Genomic DNA, 18,071 nt, shown 5'->3' with positions numbered 1-18,071 from the left:
TCAGCATGATCACTAGCCTCATTTGCTCAAGCAACAGTTTGACTTTATATTTATCACACATAATTCTAAGTTTTAGAAGAGTTACTTTGTGGTAAGTATAACTGTTCCCAAACTTAGAATTACATGTGATAAATTTAAAGTGTTCAGACTCAGCACTTGTGAATTTCTAGATAAACTGCTGAGTACACTGGTAAATTCTCACTCATGGTCCTACACCATGCACACAGAGTAAAGACAATTTAGGATATACAAAAACCAAATGCTGTACACTGCTCAGCCTTCTGTAGCCCTTCATGCTATGGAAGCTACTTTCTCTGAGGTCACTAGTGAGTCTTTAATTGCTAAACCCAATGGCTTAGAAGTCATCCTACTCAACCTCTCTATAACATCTGACAATGTTGATCACTGCTTCCTTGACACAACTTTCATCGTTTTATGGCTTCCTTGACACTTGCCTCTCCTTATTGTTTTGCTGCCCACTCTGGCCTCACCCCAGCCTCTTTCCTTGTCCCATCTTCTTTATCAGGCTCATACCAGGATGTTCCCTTGGACCCCTTTCCATTTCAGTGTATACTCTCTCCCTGGGCAGACTTACCAGGACTTAATCATCATCTAAAGGTGAATGGCTCCCCAGGCTTCAATGCTACCTTCTTCTTCCAGAGCTCTAGATCTGTATTTCCAACTGGAGTACTGTGTGTCTCACAAATTGTAACTATTTAACACATCCAACAATGCCCCAAACCTGCCCTCCACTTCCTTATCTCAGTTCGTGGCAGCAGCATCTACCCTGTCACTAGGCTTAGAGTCACACATCACACCTCTTTCTGTCCATCACTACGGCTGGCTTGGGTTGTTGCATCAACAGTCAGCATAACATGGTGCTTAAGAGTAAGGACTCTGGAGCTGGATTGCCAGGGTTCAAACCTAGCTCTACTACTTACTAAGTGGTTGACCTTGAGCAAGATTCTTAACTGCTCTGTCTCAGTTTACTCATCTCTAAAATGAGATGAGTGAGAGTAGCTACCTCCTGGGGTCTCTGTGGGGATTAAATAAGTTTGTATTTGTGAAGCATTTAGAACAGTGTCTGTCACAGAGTAAATGCTACATAGGTGCTTGTTAGTAAATTGGTCGCTGGTTTGTCCCTACTCTAGTCCATCCTTCACACCGCTAACAGAGGTTTTTGAGGGGCTGCCAGTTACTGAGTCGTCAACCAGAGGTCAGTCATTATGCTAAGTGCTTTATGTACAGAATTTCATTTAATCTTCGTAACTACCTGTCAAGGAAGTGCTATTATTCCCATTTGAGAGATGAGGAAACTGAGGCATTAAGCACTAATGTACTTGGCCCAAAGTCACACACTATAAATGCCAGAGTTGGGATTTTGATTCAGGTCTATTCTCACAGCTATAGTTCAAAACCAGGAAGCCATACTACACTGCTTTCCCAAGGCAGAGTTAGTCACTGCATAGACTTCAAAGATCCCGCACTGTCTATGCTGTCATGATCTATTCCTTTACAATCTTATTCCAGCTTAACTTTATTTCCTGCAACTTCCCTCGATGTGGCTGTCCTTTCTTTCCTTCTCTCCTTCCCTTCTTTCCTTCCTTCTTTCTTTTCTTCGTTACATCAACATTTATTGAATGCTTGAATGCCAGGCACCACGCTAAATCAGAGAAAACGAGAGAAAAGAGCAATTTGTCTTCAAGGAGCTCATAGTCTGACGCAAATTATTATTGACAATACAGTGAGGAGAGTGCACCAGGGGGATGCGGGAGCCAGAATGCGTAAGGGAGGTAAGGGGATGGGGACAGTTTCTTTGAGGCAGGGACATTTAGCTGCCTTAAAGGATATTCTGGTCAGACAACTTCTTGCCATTCTCTAACAGCCCTGAATTCTCTTTGCTTTTTGTCTTTGAGATCTTTGGAGGTGTCTTTCTCCCTGTCAGATAGTTGTTTAAGACTGTATTTAGGGCTTCCCTGGTGGCACAGTGGATAAGAATCTGCCTGCTAATGCAGGGGACACGGGTTCGAGCCCTGGTCTGGGAAGATCCCACATGCCGCAGAGCAGCTAGGCCCGTGAGCCACAATTACTGAGCCTGCGCGTCTGGAGCCTGTGCTCCGCAACAAGAGAAGCCGTGATAGTGAGAGGCCCGCGCATCGCGATGAAGAGTGGCCCCCACTTGCTGCAACTGGAGAAAGCCCTCGCACAGAAACGAAGACCCAGCACAGCCATATATAAATAAATAAATAAACATAAATAATTAAAAAAAAAAAAAGACTGTATTTGAAAGCCACTTTTTCTGGGATACCCTCCTCCCTTCCTAGTCGACTGAATGTGTCCTTGTAGATACCTCAGTTACAGTGCACATCACATTGTAATCTAGATATTGGCCTATCTGCCTGTCTATCTGACTGGATTTTGATGTCCTCCAAGGAAAAGACAGAGTCTTACTTATTTATTTATTTATTTTTATAAATTTCTTTATTTACTTATTTATTTTTGGCTGCGTTGGGTCTTTGTTCCTGCACGCGGGCTTTCTCTAGTTGAGGTGAGCAGGGGCTACTATTGGTTGTGGTGCGCAGGCTCAGTAGTTGTGGCTCACGGGCTTAGTTGCTCCGTGGCATGTGGGATCTTCCCGGACCAGGGCTCGAACCCGTGTCCCCTGCATTGACTGGCGGACTCTTAACCACCGCGTCACCAGGGAAGCCCTATTTTTGAACTGTCCTTCATTCCCAAAGTGGCATGGCTGGCATATCATAGTGTTCAGTAAAATTTTGATGAATGAAGAGTTATTTGCCTATTTACAAAAGAAAGTGTAAGAGTTACTTCTGATTCAGACTAAAACTGTTCAGATTATCATTCTTAGTGCCTTAGCACAGTACTCTGTAGAAAGTAGGTTTTCAATAAATACTAAGTATTTGATTGTTCTGTCAGTGAACTATCTGAACTAATGCTAGGAATAGGAAACTTATTATTAAATTTAATTCTGTAGATAAACTAAGATTTTCAGGTCCAACTGAGTCTTGGGGCTCTGGATCCAGCATAAGAAAAATTAAGAATTATTGGTTATAGTATTGAGGATTTCCTGTCTTCTCTGGGTTGAGTCATGGTTCCAGAATCTTGTGCACAGTTAAGGTACCAAGGTATGGTGCTGTTGGGAGCCGGATGCCACGGTCTACAGGAGTTGCTGCCAAGAGTCTACCATTCTTCCATCATCAAAAAGTCTACAAATAATAAATGCTGGAGAGGGTGTGGAGTAAAGAGAACCCTCCTACACTGTTGGTGGGAATGTAAATTGGTGCAGCCACTATGGAGAACAGTATGGAGGTTCCTTAAAAAACTAAAAATAGAACTACCATATGATCCTGTTATCCCACTTCCCACTCCTGGGCATATATCTGGAGAAAACCATAATTTGAAAAGATACATGCACCCCAATGTTCCCAGCAGCATTATTTACAATAGTCGAGACATGGAAGCAACCTAAATGTCCATCAACAGATGAATAAAGATGTGGTGTGTGCATATATATATATATATATATATATATATATATATATATATATATATAAAATGGAATATTACTCAGCCATAGAAAAGAATGAAATAATGCTATTTGCAGCAACATGGATGGAGCTAGAGATTATCATACGAAGTGAAGTAAGTCAGACAGAGAAAGACAAATACCATATGATATCACTTATATGCAGAATCTAAAAAAATGATACAAAGGAACTTATTTACAAAACAGAAATAGACTCACAGACGTAGAAAACAAACTTATATAAGCAAAGGGGAAAGGGGGGGAGGGATAAATTAGGGATTTGGAATTAACAGATACATACTACTATACATAAAATAGATAAACAAGGACCTACTGTATAGCACAGGGAACTATATTCAATAGCTTACTATAACCTATAATGGAAAAGAATCTGAAAAAGAAGAGATATCTATCTATCTATCTATCTATCTATATCTGAATCACTTTGCTGTACACTTGAAACATTGTGAATCAACTCTATTTCAATTAAAAAAAAAGAGTCTACCATTCTAGTCTATACTTGGTAAAGGCCCAGCGATCTCTCTTGCAGCTGCTCCTGGTTCTGTCTTCCTAGGCACACCATGCAATTATTTCCTCTCTGTGGTTGTGCCTCCTTCCTGGGAGCATAGCCCTCTCTTGCTGTCTTTTTTCTCCTGACAACATTTACCTCCAGTAGAGGGGAATTGTTATGGAGGGCAGCAGGGTATAGTGCGGAGCTGAGAGAAGTCCTCACTCCTTCTCCTATTCTTCTTCTTTTTTTGACCCTGATTACCCTTTCACCCAAGGTTGAGGCTTTTTTGGTCCAATAAAAGTCAGAAAGACTCATAGCCTATGCCTGTTTTCCATCATGCATCACCCCTGTCCTGAGGAAATAATTGCAGAATCCCTACTGGCATGAATTAAGAGGAAGGGAAAAGGGGAAAAAACATATGGAAAAAAAAAAAAAGCCAACAGTAGATGTTGATAACTAAGAATACTGTCTCGGTCATGGTAGTCCCCTAGTCTTTGGGCATCATCAAAATTGTGAGAATTAAAGGACAAGGTACTGTACGTGTAAGGGGTTTAGAATAGTGTTTGTTACATGGACAGTGAGTGCTTAACAAATGTTAGTTATTATTATCCAGGGCTCCTCTACTCAGGGAAGGACCTTGGTTACTGTCCAAAAATCAGGTCCTCCAGGACAATCACTCTCACACTCAAAGCAGTGCCAAGCTGTGTGTGTGATCTATTCTCCATTCTCCTCGAGGACAGTCAGCCTGGATGCTGGATCCATGTCTGGTCTCCCTGAGGGTAGGGATCCAACCGTATCTCTAGAGGATTCTCTTTCCTCCCAACATTGGTTACCCTCTCAACCCCGCTCCTAAACTCCAGGAAGCTCAGTCACAAGTCCAGCTGGTACCCACAATCCTGGTTTGGGCCCAGGTGTTGTTGCTGGCCTTTCTGGTAGCCCCGGGACTAGATAATTACATTGAAATTCAGAAGCAGCATGCAATTCTTGGCACTGACGTCTTTAATTAAATTCAACAAGCATTTATTGAGCACCTAGAGCATGTAAAATGGGGTTCCTTTAAATACATGTGGCCCTTAACTATTTAGTCTGTTTTAGTTACTCAATTTGGATTAATGTTGATCCATCATTAAGGGTTTTATGAAGAATAAATATCAAAATGGAAAAACGTTTGCACAAATCTTTTTTTTTTTAAATAAAGTTATTTATTTTATTTATCTTTGGTTGCCTTGGGTCTTCGTTGCTGCGCGTGGGCTTTCTCTATTTGTGGCGAGCGGGTGCTACTCTTCGTTGTGGTGTGTGGGCTTCTCATTGTGGTGGCTTCTCTTGTTGCAGAGCACGGGCTCTAGGTGCGTAGGCTTCAGTAGTTGTGGCACGCGGGCTCTAGAGCGCAGGCTCAGTAGTTGCCGCCCACGGGCTTAGTTGCTCTGAGGCTTGGGGAATCTTCCTGGACCAGGGCTCGAACCTGTGTCTCCTGCATTGGCAGGCAGATTCTTAACCACTGCGCCACCACGGAAGCCCTGCACAAATCTTTGAAAATATAAACGTCTTGTGTGGATTATTGTTGCTACAGTATTAATATTAATTGCAATAACAACACTGTTGCTTCCCAGGCTGGCGGTAAAGAGCAGCTGTAAGGCCCACAGGAGCCAGACGTAAGAGGTCATGGGAGGTGCCTTCAGCACGTCCGGCCCAGAAGGGGCGGAGCCTTAAGGAATGTACGCAAATCCCGCCCCTTACTCCGCCCCTTTCGTCGGTGCGCGTAGGCGGTTACCATGGCGATGACGTATAGAGGGCGGGGCGGGGCGGGGCTATGGAGAGGAGGAGGAAGATGGCGGGAGGGCGGCTCTGAGGAGACCTCGGCGGCGGCGGAGGAGGAGAGAAGCGCATCGCCGCGCCGCGCCGGGGCCCATGTGGGGAGGAGTCGGAGTCGCTGTTGCCGCCGCCGCCGCCGCCGCCTGTAACTGCTGGATCCGAGTGGGAGTGAGGGGGAGACGGCAGGATGAAGTTCGCCGAGCACCTCTCCGCGCACATCACTCCCGAGTGGAGGAAGCAATACATCCAGTATGAGGTACCGGCAGCGGCCGGGTAGTGGGAGGACTCGGAGGGGCCACCATCTCGCCAGTCCCGACCTCCACCGCCGCCTTCCGCTCCTGCTGCTTACCCGCGGCCGGGCGGACTTTGACCCGGTGCGGCGGGGAGCCACTGCGGCATCCCCGCCGCGGCCGGCCCCCTCCGGGCCCCGCTGACCTTCCCCTCCCCCGCAGCCCCGCTGCCGCCGGGGTAACGGATATGCGGGCGGCGGACCGGGAGGGACTGCACAGCCGGTCGGGGCTGGGGAATGGTGGTGGGAGGGCGAGCCGCAGGTGGGGGAGTCGGGGTGTGAGGGTAGCCCGGGGTCGCGGCGGTTCCGCGGTAATCCCCTCCTCCCGCTCACCCTGACCTCTGGTCCCCACCCTGGGCGAGCGCCCCCTCGCCAAGGTTAGGTCTTGTTTCTGTCTGCTCACCTCTCACCAAGGAATCCTTCTCTTCCCAGATAAGCCCCTCCAGTGATTTCCTTCATTCCACAGAGCCCTTCAGCTTTCCCCCACTTGCACACTGTTGACAAAGGCTTTGTAACAGGGTTGAAACTTGATTTAAATGTGTATCACACATGCGGTGGTTACAGTATGCAAACGTATCGTAATCAACTATCTTGTTTTGATAAAAAGACGGTGACTCGTTTTTTCACTAATTTAATGAAGTATATAAAGTAATCATATCTTTGGTTTTGGCTCTTCAGTTGTTTTGGAATGGAGTGAAGGGGAAGAGGAAGGAAGAAAGAGAAGGGAATTATTAAAATTTTCAGGTTTTCTTTCCTAAAATTTTGTTAGCTAGGGAGAAAAGTACTATCTTGTAAACAATGTACTTTGAAAACATACCTGTGTTATTACAGAAATCATGGCCCTCCTGACCCTTAATTTCTGTGATAACAGCTCCTGAAGGGTATTTAATAGATAGTGATAAGGAACCTTACATTAATAAAAAGAAAAGTGAAGATAATGAGCTCATTTATATTTTCATAAGCCAAGATACCTGAAGGGCTTTAAGCATTGCAATAGGTTATTCTCAGTGGCTGGCAGTTCAGCTCCTGGATAGAGAAAGACTTAATCTGTAACCTCCAGGAATTCACATCTATGTTATGTGCAGGAACAAAGAGTATAAAATCAATATGAACACAGATATTCTAGCTAGATTTTATAAATTGAGATATTTCGATTTTCTATTTAATTTCTGTTCTAAGTTCATTGATAGGATGTTTAGGCAACAGCGCGGGTTTATTTATTCGTATAACAGTTGTAATAATTGAAGAAAAGGAAAGGGATGTAAGTTGGTTAAACAACCTTGAAGATTGTAAAATAAATTCACCTTGTAACATACAGTATTTGAGTATTGCCAGAAATGAAAGGCCTAAAATTATGAATGCTTTCTTTTCACTTAATTTTCTTGTAGTGTTTTGTGGCTACATTTTGTAAGAATGAAATAAGGGATTAGCTTTTCAGCCTGTAGAGTTTTTGATTTATTGTTTCTAATAACATTTGGTCAGTTTTAAAACCTTGGCTAGAGTCCAGATGATGGTTTTTATTGAAAGGAAGGTATTGGTCTTTCATCTTTCTAGTAGTAATTTTCAGCACCACTGCTAGTTCTTCATAGAACACAGCATGCTGAGGCAACATCTTATACTTGTTATTATAGTATGGAATGCTTCATTTGGGGAGAAGTAATAGTGGCTGATTATATGCTATGATTCATTTTAAGTATTACAGCACTTAACTGTTTCATAGAATTGTATTAATCTGAAATACAGTTTCTGGGGCTGGAAGGAGAAGCATAAGATTTAGTTTGAAGATGAAATTACCTCTTGATTTATAATGTCAGCTTTGTGGCTGGAGTCATTCTGGGACTCTTCATTCACATACTCCATTTGGACATTAGTCCTAAATGGTTACTTTAGGTTGGTCAGAGAGGAGAGGAACACATTTCATATGTGTGACTGCATTATCTTTCCTAGGCCAATTAGAAATTATTTTTTGAAAAATTCATTAATTGTTGAAATTTTATTCTGCAGAGGGTCCCTACTATGTGACTCCTGTCGTGGAAAAGCTCATTGTTTGGTAGGCAAAATTAATAAGGAGCACTTTTCTTTGTGAATTGGAGCCATTAAAGACATTTTTTATAGGGTTGGGATCCGTGTGTTGTATACTATTTCTCAAGAGCTGGTGCTGTTCCTTTAAAAATAGTTAAAGGGGCATAAATAAGAGTCTTTAGAGTCTAGGAATTTTGGCAGCTTAAAACTTTTGGGGGTTCCCTGGTGGTGCAGTGGTTGAGAATCTGCCTGCCAATGCAGGGGACACGGGTTCGAGCCCTGGTCTGGGAGTATCCCACATGCCGCGGAGCAACTAGGCCCGTGAGCCACAACTGCTGAGCCTGCGCGTCTGGAGCCTGTGCTCCGCAACAAGAGAGGCCGCGATAGTGAGAGGCCCGCGCACCGCGATGAAGAGTGACCCCCGCTTGCCGCAACTAGAGAAAGCCCTTGCACAGAAACGAAGACCCAGCACAGCCAAAAATAAATAAATAAAAAAAAAAAAAAAAAAAAAAAACTTTGGGGAAAAAAGGACATCATAAAAGATGTTAGCATTTGCTAGAGAAAAGAACCTTCTCATAATGCAGTAACATATAGTTTCTCATATATGAAGATGATGCTCTTGAAACACTTAGTAGAACAGACACTTGAATTTATTTTTCAAGTACTGGTGATGAAATTTGGGTGTATTACTCCTGATTTCTTGTGTAGGCTGCTTTCTAGTGCTGTGAACGACTATGAACTGTTCAGCTTCTTTGGTTTTATGTCATTTTGCTATATTAAATTTTACTTGAAATAAGCAGAGAATTAGATTGAAGCTGCAAATGTTTTACATCTCTGATTATATGTATTATTGTGTACACACGGTCATACAATAAGTGCTAGTTCTTGTATATGTTCGTCATGAGGCCATGGGGACAGTCTTTTTGCCTTTCCAGGGTTCTTTCCTCTTTCATAAAATAAGAATATAGAGCCAGAGCTTTTCAAGTTCTGTTGTAGTTCATAGGTTTTTTGTATTTTTAAAAATTAATTAATTAATTAATTGGCTGCGTTGGGTCTTCACCTCTGTGTGCGGGCTTTTTCTAGTTGCGAGGTGCAGGGGCCACTCTTCGTTGCGGTGCATGAGCCTTTCATTGTGGTGGCTTCTCTTGTTGCGGAGCACGGGCTCCAGGCACGTGGCCTCAGTAGTTGTGGCTTGCGGGCTCCAGAGAGCAGACTCCGCAGTTGCGGTGCACGGCCTCAGTTGTTCCGCGGCATGTGGTGTCTTCCCAGACCAGGGCTCGAACCTGTGTCCCCTGCATTGGCAGGCGGATTCTTAACCACTGCACCACCAGGAAAGTACCAGTTCATAGGTTTTTGATTTAACTTGTAGTGGATTTCATTTTTTGGATTGTTAAAATTATTGTTAGTGATCCATCAATATCCTGAAAATTATCAGTTTCTAATTTAAAAATGAATTGTGGCGTTCACAGACTTGGTCTTCAGAAGCAGAATAATAGAGCATAAAAGAATAGAGCAACATGGAGAAACCATATAAAGAAAATCAGTTTGATCCATTTGTGAATAGTTTTTACAAACAACAAACACAAATGGGAAGAGACTATCCCTGTTTCCAGTAATCTATTTGAGTGTAAATCTTGGCATATAATATAAAACATCAATAAAGCTTTATAAGAGTACTTTTTAAAATTTAGTATCAGTGATTGTATATTTTAGAGTTCTGTAATTGATTAATCAAAATTAATTTAGACCAGTTTCAACCAAATAGGCTAGTATGACCATGTTAATATTTTACAGAATATTAGCAAAAGAAGCAAATATATTTGGTGCCTTAGGCTGCTGACTTGTGTTTTCTTCCCTAGGGTCCTGTGCTGCTTTGGTTTCTCAGGAACCAGGAATGGTTTTTTCAGTGTACGCTGTAGTTTTGTAAGGTACTAAAATAATGAGGTATCTAAATTTCAGGACTTTAGAGTTAAAAGGGAATTGAGAGATTATCTGTCTCCTTGTTTTTTTTCAGGCAAGGGAACTAAGGTCCAGAAAGGTTAAGTTATTTATTTGTCCAGGATCATATATAGATAGCTAGTCTCTTGAGCACAGATGTGTAAGCATTGGGAGTCAGGTCACCCAGACTGTGTGACCCTGACGAAATCACTTCCTCTTTCTGGGCTTTAGGTTCTTCATCTGTAAAGTGAGAGAACTGGACTTGATGGTTTCTAAGCTCACAGCCCTCTATTTTCTAAGGACCCATATAGCTCCAAATTTCTGTACATTTTTATGGTTTCATTATGTTTTACATATGAAGAGGACAGAACTTAAAGCATTACTATTAATAGCATCCTTTTAAATTAATAGTCTCCTTTCAAATAATTTTAATGATATTTTAATCTGTGACTGGAAAGCTGACCCAGTGAAGCTTTTATTTAACTTAGGTAAAAAGTGATGGTCATAGTTTAATTTTTTGTTGCAAGATTTGGGAAGGGATTTTCCATAAACTGCATATCCCTTATTTTCAAGTGTAAGGAAACATTGCCATAACATTATTGTGATTTTCATTTATAGAACTCTCCCATGAGAACACTTGTGTTGCAGGCTTCAATTTCCCAAAGGTATTATGTTGATTAGTTACGGTTAACTTGCCTTGCTGGAACTTGTTTGAAATTTCCAGTTTGGCCACCCGATGGGGCACAAACCACACTTTTTCTTTTAGGCACTTCGGCAAATGAAAAGTACAGTATAGCATATTTAAAATAACATTTGTAAATGAGTATGGCAGTAAGATGCCTGGCATTTACAAATGTTTCTTAAGTGAGTGAATGAATGTTGTATAAAACAGGAAGTTATTACTGTTCTTTATTATCTTTGTATAATAAAGTGTGTTAGGTTAACTTGTCCTGGAAAGATTATACTTGTCCATCCATCCCTGAAGGTTGCTTTTGGATCAGTTTTTGAGTGAAGGCCCAGATCATAAGAACATAAGACTCTTATTTGACCCGAGGTGACCATGGAAAATCAGTCCTGGCTTCAAATCCAGTCCTAATCTGAAAAACATTTGAGACTGATTGAGTTGTGCCGGCTAGGTGTTGCAAGTATATTTGCATCATAGTCCCCAAGGAGAGTACCCAACACTCCCATGGAGTAAGAGAAGGTAGTTTTAGAAGTCTTAATTATATTCACTTTTATGCATAAGACAGGAAGAATGAAATTTTACTAATATTGAATAAATGGATTGATGCAATGACCTTGTTTAGGAGGTAGTCTGATGGAAAGAGAGACAAGAATTGCTAATAGTTTTCTCAGTTGTTTGTTCACTTTCAGCAAATAGCAATTAATCCAGTTTATGGGTGCATAGTTAAGATGAGTTTATGGATATTATTTAGTTTTGACTAAACTAACCCTTATAAAATGGATGTGACTTAAAAAGACTCTTGTAAAGAAGCCTCAACAGCAGTACCAGCCTTAACAGCATAATGCAAACACATGCAAACAACAAGGAAATGGCAGAGCTGACAATTCTACTTCTAGTACTAGCTTTTTGTCAGCCAAATTGCAGAAAAAACAATGGTACTCTAATAGACCTGACACGACGTTTGCCAAAAAGTTTCAAAATAATTAAGATAATTCTTTGAAATAAGATTTTACATCCGTTGTCATCCACAGTGAACACCCTAAATATATGTTATGTATTAGAGTATTCTGCCTTTGTGAGGTCTGTTTTCCAGCTTATAGCCATCATAATCAAGTTTCAAAATTAACTGAATCCTGAAGTTTGAACTAGGCCTTTGAAATACTAAAAACTAAGATTTTAAAAAGTAATGAACTTTTTCTGTTAGGTTGTTCTTTAGAAGTATTGCTATTGATAATTTCTTAAGAGAGATTAAAAATATTTTCACATTATTCACAAATGAAAGTTTAAATTATTTATTTTATTATTGTCTCATCTTTTAAAACTTCCACTTAAAAAAATTCTGTGTTTTATAATGTACACAGTTGTAGAAGGAGATAATTTATAAACAAAGGTACATATATTGGAGGTGCATAGTAAACTTTTTTTTTTTTTTTTTTTTTAAATTTATTTTTGGCTGTGTTGGGTCTTCATTTCTGTGCGAGGGCTTTCTCTAGTTGCGGCAAGCGGGGGCCACTCTTCATCGCGGTGCGTGGGCCTCTCAATATCGTGGCTTCTCTTGTTGCGGAGCACAGGCTCCAGACGCGCAGGCTCAGTAGTTGTGGCTCACGGGCCCAGTTGCTCCGCGGCATGTGGGATCTTCCCAGACCAGGGCTCGAACCTGCGTCCCCTGCATTAGCAGGCAGATTCTCAACCACTGCCCCACCAGGGAAGCCCTAAACTTTTTTTTTTAATAGTGATATGACATAAAAAAAGTTTGGAAGATTTTGCTCAAGTTGCGTAGCTTAACTGCAGGTGGTTTGTGGGTTGCTTGGTATTTAATTGGCCTTTGGGATTGAGAGATTGTCAGAATTCACTAGGATTCTTGCCCAGTTGTATTTTCCTTTTTCAGGTCTTCCCCTTACCTAGTAAATGCTAAAAGAAGCCAAGCAGGGCCTTCCCTTGCGGTCCAGTGGTTGAGACTTCACCTTCCAGTGCAGGGGGTGTGGGTTCCATCCCTGGTCAGGGAGCTAAGGTCCCACATGCCTCGTGGCCAAAAAACCAAAACATAAAACAGAAGCAATATTGTAACAAATTCAATAAAGACTTTTAAAAAAATGGTCCACATTAAAAAAAAAAATCTTTAAAAGAAGCCAAGTAGACAATGCTCATGAACAAATGCCTTAAAAAATTATTCATTCATTCAACAAATATTTATAGGGGCTCTATTATGTCCTATAGGCTGATAGATTTGTCATTAAATTCTAGCTCTTTTGTTATCTTAAAAATAGAAAAAACCAAAAAGCAGTATTTTATTTTTTATAAATTTATTTATTTTTGGCTGCATTGGGTCTTCATTGCTGCACGCGATTTCTCTAGTTGCGGTGAGCGGGGGCTACTCTTCGTTGCGGTGTGCGGGCTTCTCATTGCGGTGGCTTCTCTTGTTGTGGAGCGTGGGCTCGAGGTGTGCGGGCTTCAGTAGTTGTGGCACACGGGCTCAGTAGTTGTGGCTTACGGGCTCTAGAGTGCAGACTCAGTAGTTGTGGTGCACGGGCTTACTTGTTCTGTGGCATGTGGGATCTTCCTAGACCAGGGATCGAACTCGTGTCCCTTGCATTGGCAGGCAGATTCTTATCCACTGTGCCACCAGGGAAGTCCCAAAAAACAGTATTCCTGTGTGTGTGTGTGCGTGTGTGTGTTTGGTTTTATATTTTAGTCAGCATAGTGCTTTCAAAATTAAAAATGTTGTAGAAAGGGAAAATTGTAGATTGAGGACTTGGAACATGGTTATAAATTTGGATCACTTGTGTAAATAATATGGATGAATTCTCCCTGGCTTTTCAAACTTTTTATGTTATACGCCTTTAAATTTAATTTGTTTATAGGAAGAAATTTGGTTACCTGTTTCTTCCCATCACTAGGCAGGTGTGGTATCTATGGGGACTGATCAGAAAATCCTTAAAAAGTTGTTTATTTATTATAGGTCAGAGGAAAGTTTAATTAACCTGCTGTAAGCATAACTTACAATTTTCATATTCTCTGTAACAAGAGGGACAGTATGTTGATTAAGAAAACATAGTCATTCCTTATTGAAGATGACCTGCAGTATTTGGAAAGACTGTAGACCATGAATAAGGAGATGTAAGTCCTTAGACCCAGTTCTTTCACTGAAGAGTCATAAATAATCAGTGAACAAGTGATTTTTTTGAAGATTGAAGGGTGAAATATAATCATACAGGAAAATGAGAAGCTTTTAGATTATTGTGTGAATTACTTATTTAAGCTAAATTGGTAAAGTTGTAATTCACAGTAATCCAAGTGCTTTGTGAGCTTTTTCTATACCTAAGAGAAGTCCTTTAACTTTTTGGTCTTGGGACCATTTGAAACTCTTAAAAATTATTGAGGATTTCAATGTCTATTGATAATATGCTATATTAGAAATTAAAACTAAGAAATGTCTGAAACACAAGAGTATGCAAGCACACCTCTACTAGCCATCAGAGACATGACATCACATTTCATCTAGCCTCTGGAAAACTCCACTGTGTACTCATGAAAGAATGAGAGTGAAAAAAGCACATGAAGTTGTAGTATTATTATGAAAATAGTTTTGGCCTTTTGGGTTCCCTGAAAGGGTTTCTGAGAGTTGCTGCCTTAGAGCACAGGACTCCTTTCAGAACGTTTGGAGATGGCCTGAGAAAAAACTCTCTAGTCTTAGGAAGCACATAAGAGGATAAAGGAAATCCCATGAGTGAGGATTCTCTGGTATATCCCCCCTGCACAGGATGATAGAGAAAAGAAAGTTGTCTTTCCTGGGATTCCCACTTCCATTCTCTCTTCGTTGAATTGAATTAGTGGAAATGTGGTCATTTTGTCATTAAAGAGAAAGGAATTAACATTTATTGACCAGTTAGGAACCAGGTGTCATCAGTATGTTACTTCATTTAATCTTCACAACAGTTTTGTGAGATAGATGATTTATTATCTCCATTTTACTGATGAGGAAACCCAGGCTTAGAGAGACTAGTCAGTTTGTTCATGCCACACATCTGGTAAGTAGTAGAGCCAGAATTTGAAATCAAATTTGTCACACTTTGGAACTCTTGCTTTTATATGCGAATTGTAAATAACAGTGGTGGCAGTAACAGTGCCAGTAACAGTAGCAGTAGCAGGAACAACAGCTGTTATTTTTTGAGTGCTTACTTTGTCAGTCACTGTGACATTACTTTAAAAACATTTTCTCTTTATAGCAAGCTGTTTAGGTAGGTTGTTATGTTAGTTCTGTTTGTAGATGGGGAACCTGAGTCTTAGAGCCATTAAGTAACTGATTATGTTGAAACTGCTAATTGTGGTTAGCAGAGATGAGACTGAAAGAGCCCCTGCTTTTAATTCCTATATCATACTGCTTTATGAAAAATAAATAAATCCATCCATTTATATATAAGTACATTTAGGCGTAGTCTGACCTGTTCTCCAGCACCTGCTGAAGTAATGGCTGGTCTATTTTTAGTCCCAGGTCTCAGTATGCATGGTTTGGAAGTAGTAGAGTGTGGTCTGGAGGTCAGAGTTCACCTGGGTTAATTTATTTTTTCCTCAAGATTATCAGTGTAACTGTTATGAGGTAGGCAGCTGTTAAATAGAGGACCTTATAAAGATGAGCCGTAAGAAAAAAATAATGAGATATAATGATAAGTGTAAGAAGAGGAAGATAAAGAACAGTGGATATAGCTGTTGCTATGCCACAGTCGTGGCTTTTGGCTTTTAGATCATTCCATAGATCATGGAACGTTAGACCTGTAAGGAATTTCAGATATTAATTAAGTCCAATTCCCTTTTTCACTTGAGTGGGAAATGAGGTCCAGAGAGGTTGTGATTCAAGGACACATGGCTTGGTTAGTGGCTGAGTGAACACAATCACCCTGATTCATTTTATTGTTTAACTATTTTGCATCATATGCTTATACGTCAATAACGCACACAGAGAACAAACTCTGAAGCCAGACTGCCTAGGTTCATATTCCATCTGGACAGTTTACTAGCTGAGTGACCTCAGGCAAGTCATTCTACCTCTCTGTGCTTCAGTTTCCTCATTTGTATAATCGGGACAGTAATAGTAGTTACAGGACTTTTTTTAAAACATCTTTATTGGAGTATAATTGCTTTACAATGTTGTGTTAGTTTCTGCTGTATAACAAAGTGAATCAGCTATACATATACATATATCCCCATATCCCCTCCCTCTTGCGTCTCCCTCCCACCCTCCCTATCCCACCCCTCTAGGTGGTCACAAAGCACTGAGCTGATCTCCCTGTGCTATGTGGCTGCTTCCCACTAGCTATCTGTTTTACATTTGGTAGAGTATATATGTCCATGCCACTCTCTCACTTTGTCCCAGCTTCCCCTTCCCCCTCCCCGTGTCCTCAAGTCCATTCTCTGCATCTGCGTCTTTATTCCTGTCCTGCCCCTACGTTCTTCAGAACCATTTTTTTTAGATTCCATATATATGTGTTAGTATACGGTATTTGTTTTTCTCTTTCTGACTTACTTCACTCTAGTTACAGGACTTTTGTGAGGATTATAGGAGTTAAAATATGAAAAGTGCTTAGACAATGCCTATATTTGCTATTAAAATTATTTAGTTAATGCTAGGTTAACAGTATCTTTGTGAGGGAAACCGAGCCTCAAATTTTGTCCTTCTGGGCTTGTCCAGTTCAGATTTTCTTGGAAAATGGCTTTGTTGATTTTAGGTATTACTCCTGTTATCTGTGATATTTTTATTAATAAATTGTCCTTTTTTATATACAGTAAGAAATTCAGGTGGGAACAATTATATGGTTTTGAAATAAATTAGTTCTCCTTGTTTACTTGTAACTTGCATTCATTTCAGTTATAGACTGTGCCTTCATATTCTTTTCTTTTTTTAAAAATTGGGGTGAAATTCACATGTGCATTCCTAAGTATGTCTGAATAGCTTAAGTGAATCCTTTGCGTTTTCAGAGACAATCTAGTTTTAGTTCTTTCCAATTCTGTAATGGAATTTTAATTTTTAATACTAGAATTAGTTTTAGAGTTGAAAAAGACCTTCTCAAGCCCTCTGTTTCACAGATGAATAAATCGAGGACAGAAAGGCCAAGATATGTGGTCAGTCTCACAACTAGCTGATAGGAGAGCCTGGAATAAAAGTATTGACCTCCTGCTCACTGCTATACCTTGCTGAGGCTTATCACTGCCATATAAACATTTCTTTACTTTTAATTTTAAGAATAAATTTTCTTTGTAAGAGCCCATATGAATTTAAATGTTCTTGTTAATGATTACTTAAATACTCAGTGTTAATAACATTTATCTGAACCTAATCTATTAGTTCACATTAACAACCTCAAATAGTTCATGTGTGTGTCAATTAAAAGACTACGTAAGTTAAGAGACTCAAACCTTAAAAATGTTGTTTACTCAACTACAGAAAATTAGCCATTGCCCCATCTAGGTAGAAACCTATTGTAGGTGAGGAGACAGGACTGAGGAATTATGGTAAGGCTTGAGGAGTTAGGTAAGGATGAGAGCAAGACTCAGGAAAGTTGAAAAATCATTTGGGCATTTCTCTGTAACATATCTGTTTGAATGTTAACACAGGTTACATGTACATGAAGAGCACCTCCCCTGCCCCCCGCCCGCCATCTCTTATAACATGCTGCCAAGCCAAAGTCAGGGCACATCTGACTAGAGGAGATTAGAATATGTATTAAACCAATTCGTTAAGTATTCATGAGTGTCTCCTTCCTTTTTTAAAAAAAAATAATAAAACAATGATGATGATAATAACAGCTAATGTTTATTGAGTGTTTCCATTGTGCCAGGCATTTTACATTTAATCCTTACCCTCTAAGGTAGGTTTTGTTATCCCTGTTTTAAGAAGTCGCTGAGTTTTAGATTGAGTAGATTGCCCAAGGTCACATAGCTAGTGAATGGTTAAAACCAGAATTCAGACACAGGTTTGTCTTATTTCAGAACCTGGATTCTTTTTTTTTTTTTTAGTAAGTTTATTTATTTATTTTTGGCTGCGTTGGGTCTTCGTTGCTGCGTGCGGGCTTTCTCTAGTTTCAGCGAGCAGGGGCTACTCTTCGATGAGGTGCGCGGGGTTCTCATTGCGGCGGCTTCCCTTGTTGTGGAGCACGGGCTCTAGGTGTGTGGGCTTCCATAGTTGTGGCTCTCGCCTTTGTCCCCTGCATTGGCAGGCAGATTTTTTTTTTTTTTTTTTAAAAGAAGGATATTTATTTTACTTTTTTTTTTTTTA

General features: G+C 40.4%; 1 protein-coding gene across 4 annotated transcripts in view; it reads left to right on the top strand.

Moving 5' to 3' along the window:
• The first annotated feature begins 5,837 nt into the window (after positions 1–5,837).
• Positions 5,838–18,071, top strand: part of XPR1 (xenotropic and polytropic retrovirus receptor 1) — a 198,998-nt gene continuing 186,764 nt past the window's right edge. The window contains exon 1 of one of the 4 annotated variants that reach the window (XM_082465314.1): positions 5,838–6,123. In XM_082465314.1, the coding sequence (XP_082321440.1) occupies positions 6,119–6,123 (5 nt within the window). In that variant the 5' untranslated portion in view covers positions 5,838–6,118. The remainder of the gene's footprint in view (positions 6,124–18,071) is intronic. The other 3 variants (XM_082465311.1, XM_082465313.1, XM_082465312.1) reach the window with 3 other exon arrangements.

This window comes from Balaenoptera physalus, assembly GCF_965194825.1.
Source record: "Balaenoptera physalus genome assembly, chromosome: 1".
Classification (NCBI taxonomy): Eukaryota; Metazoa; Chordata; class Mammalia; order Artiodactyla; family Balaenopteridae; genus Balaenoptera; species Balaenoptera physalus.
Note: the sequence above shows the minus strand (reverse complement) of the source record. Positions and strands in the feature narration are given on the sequence as shown.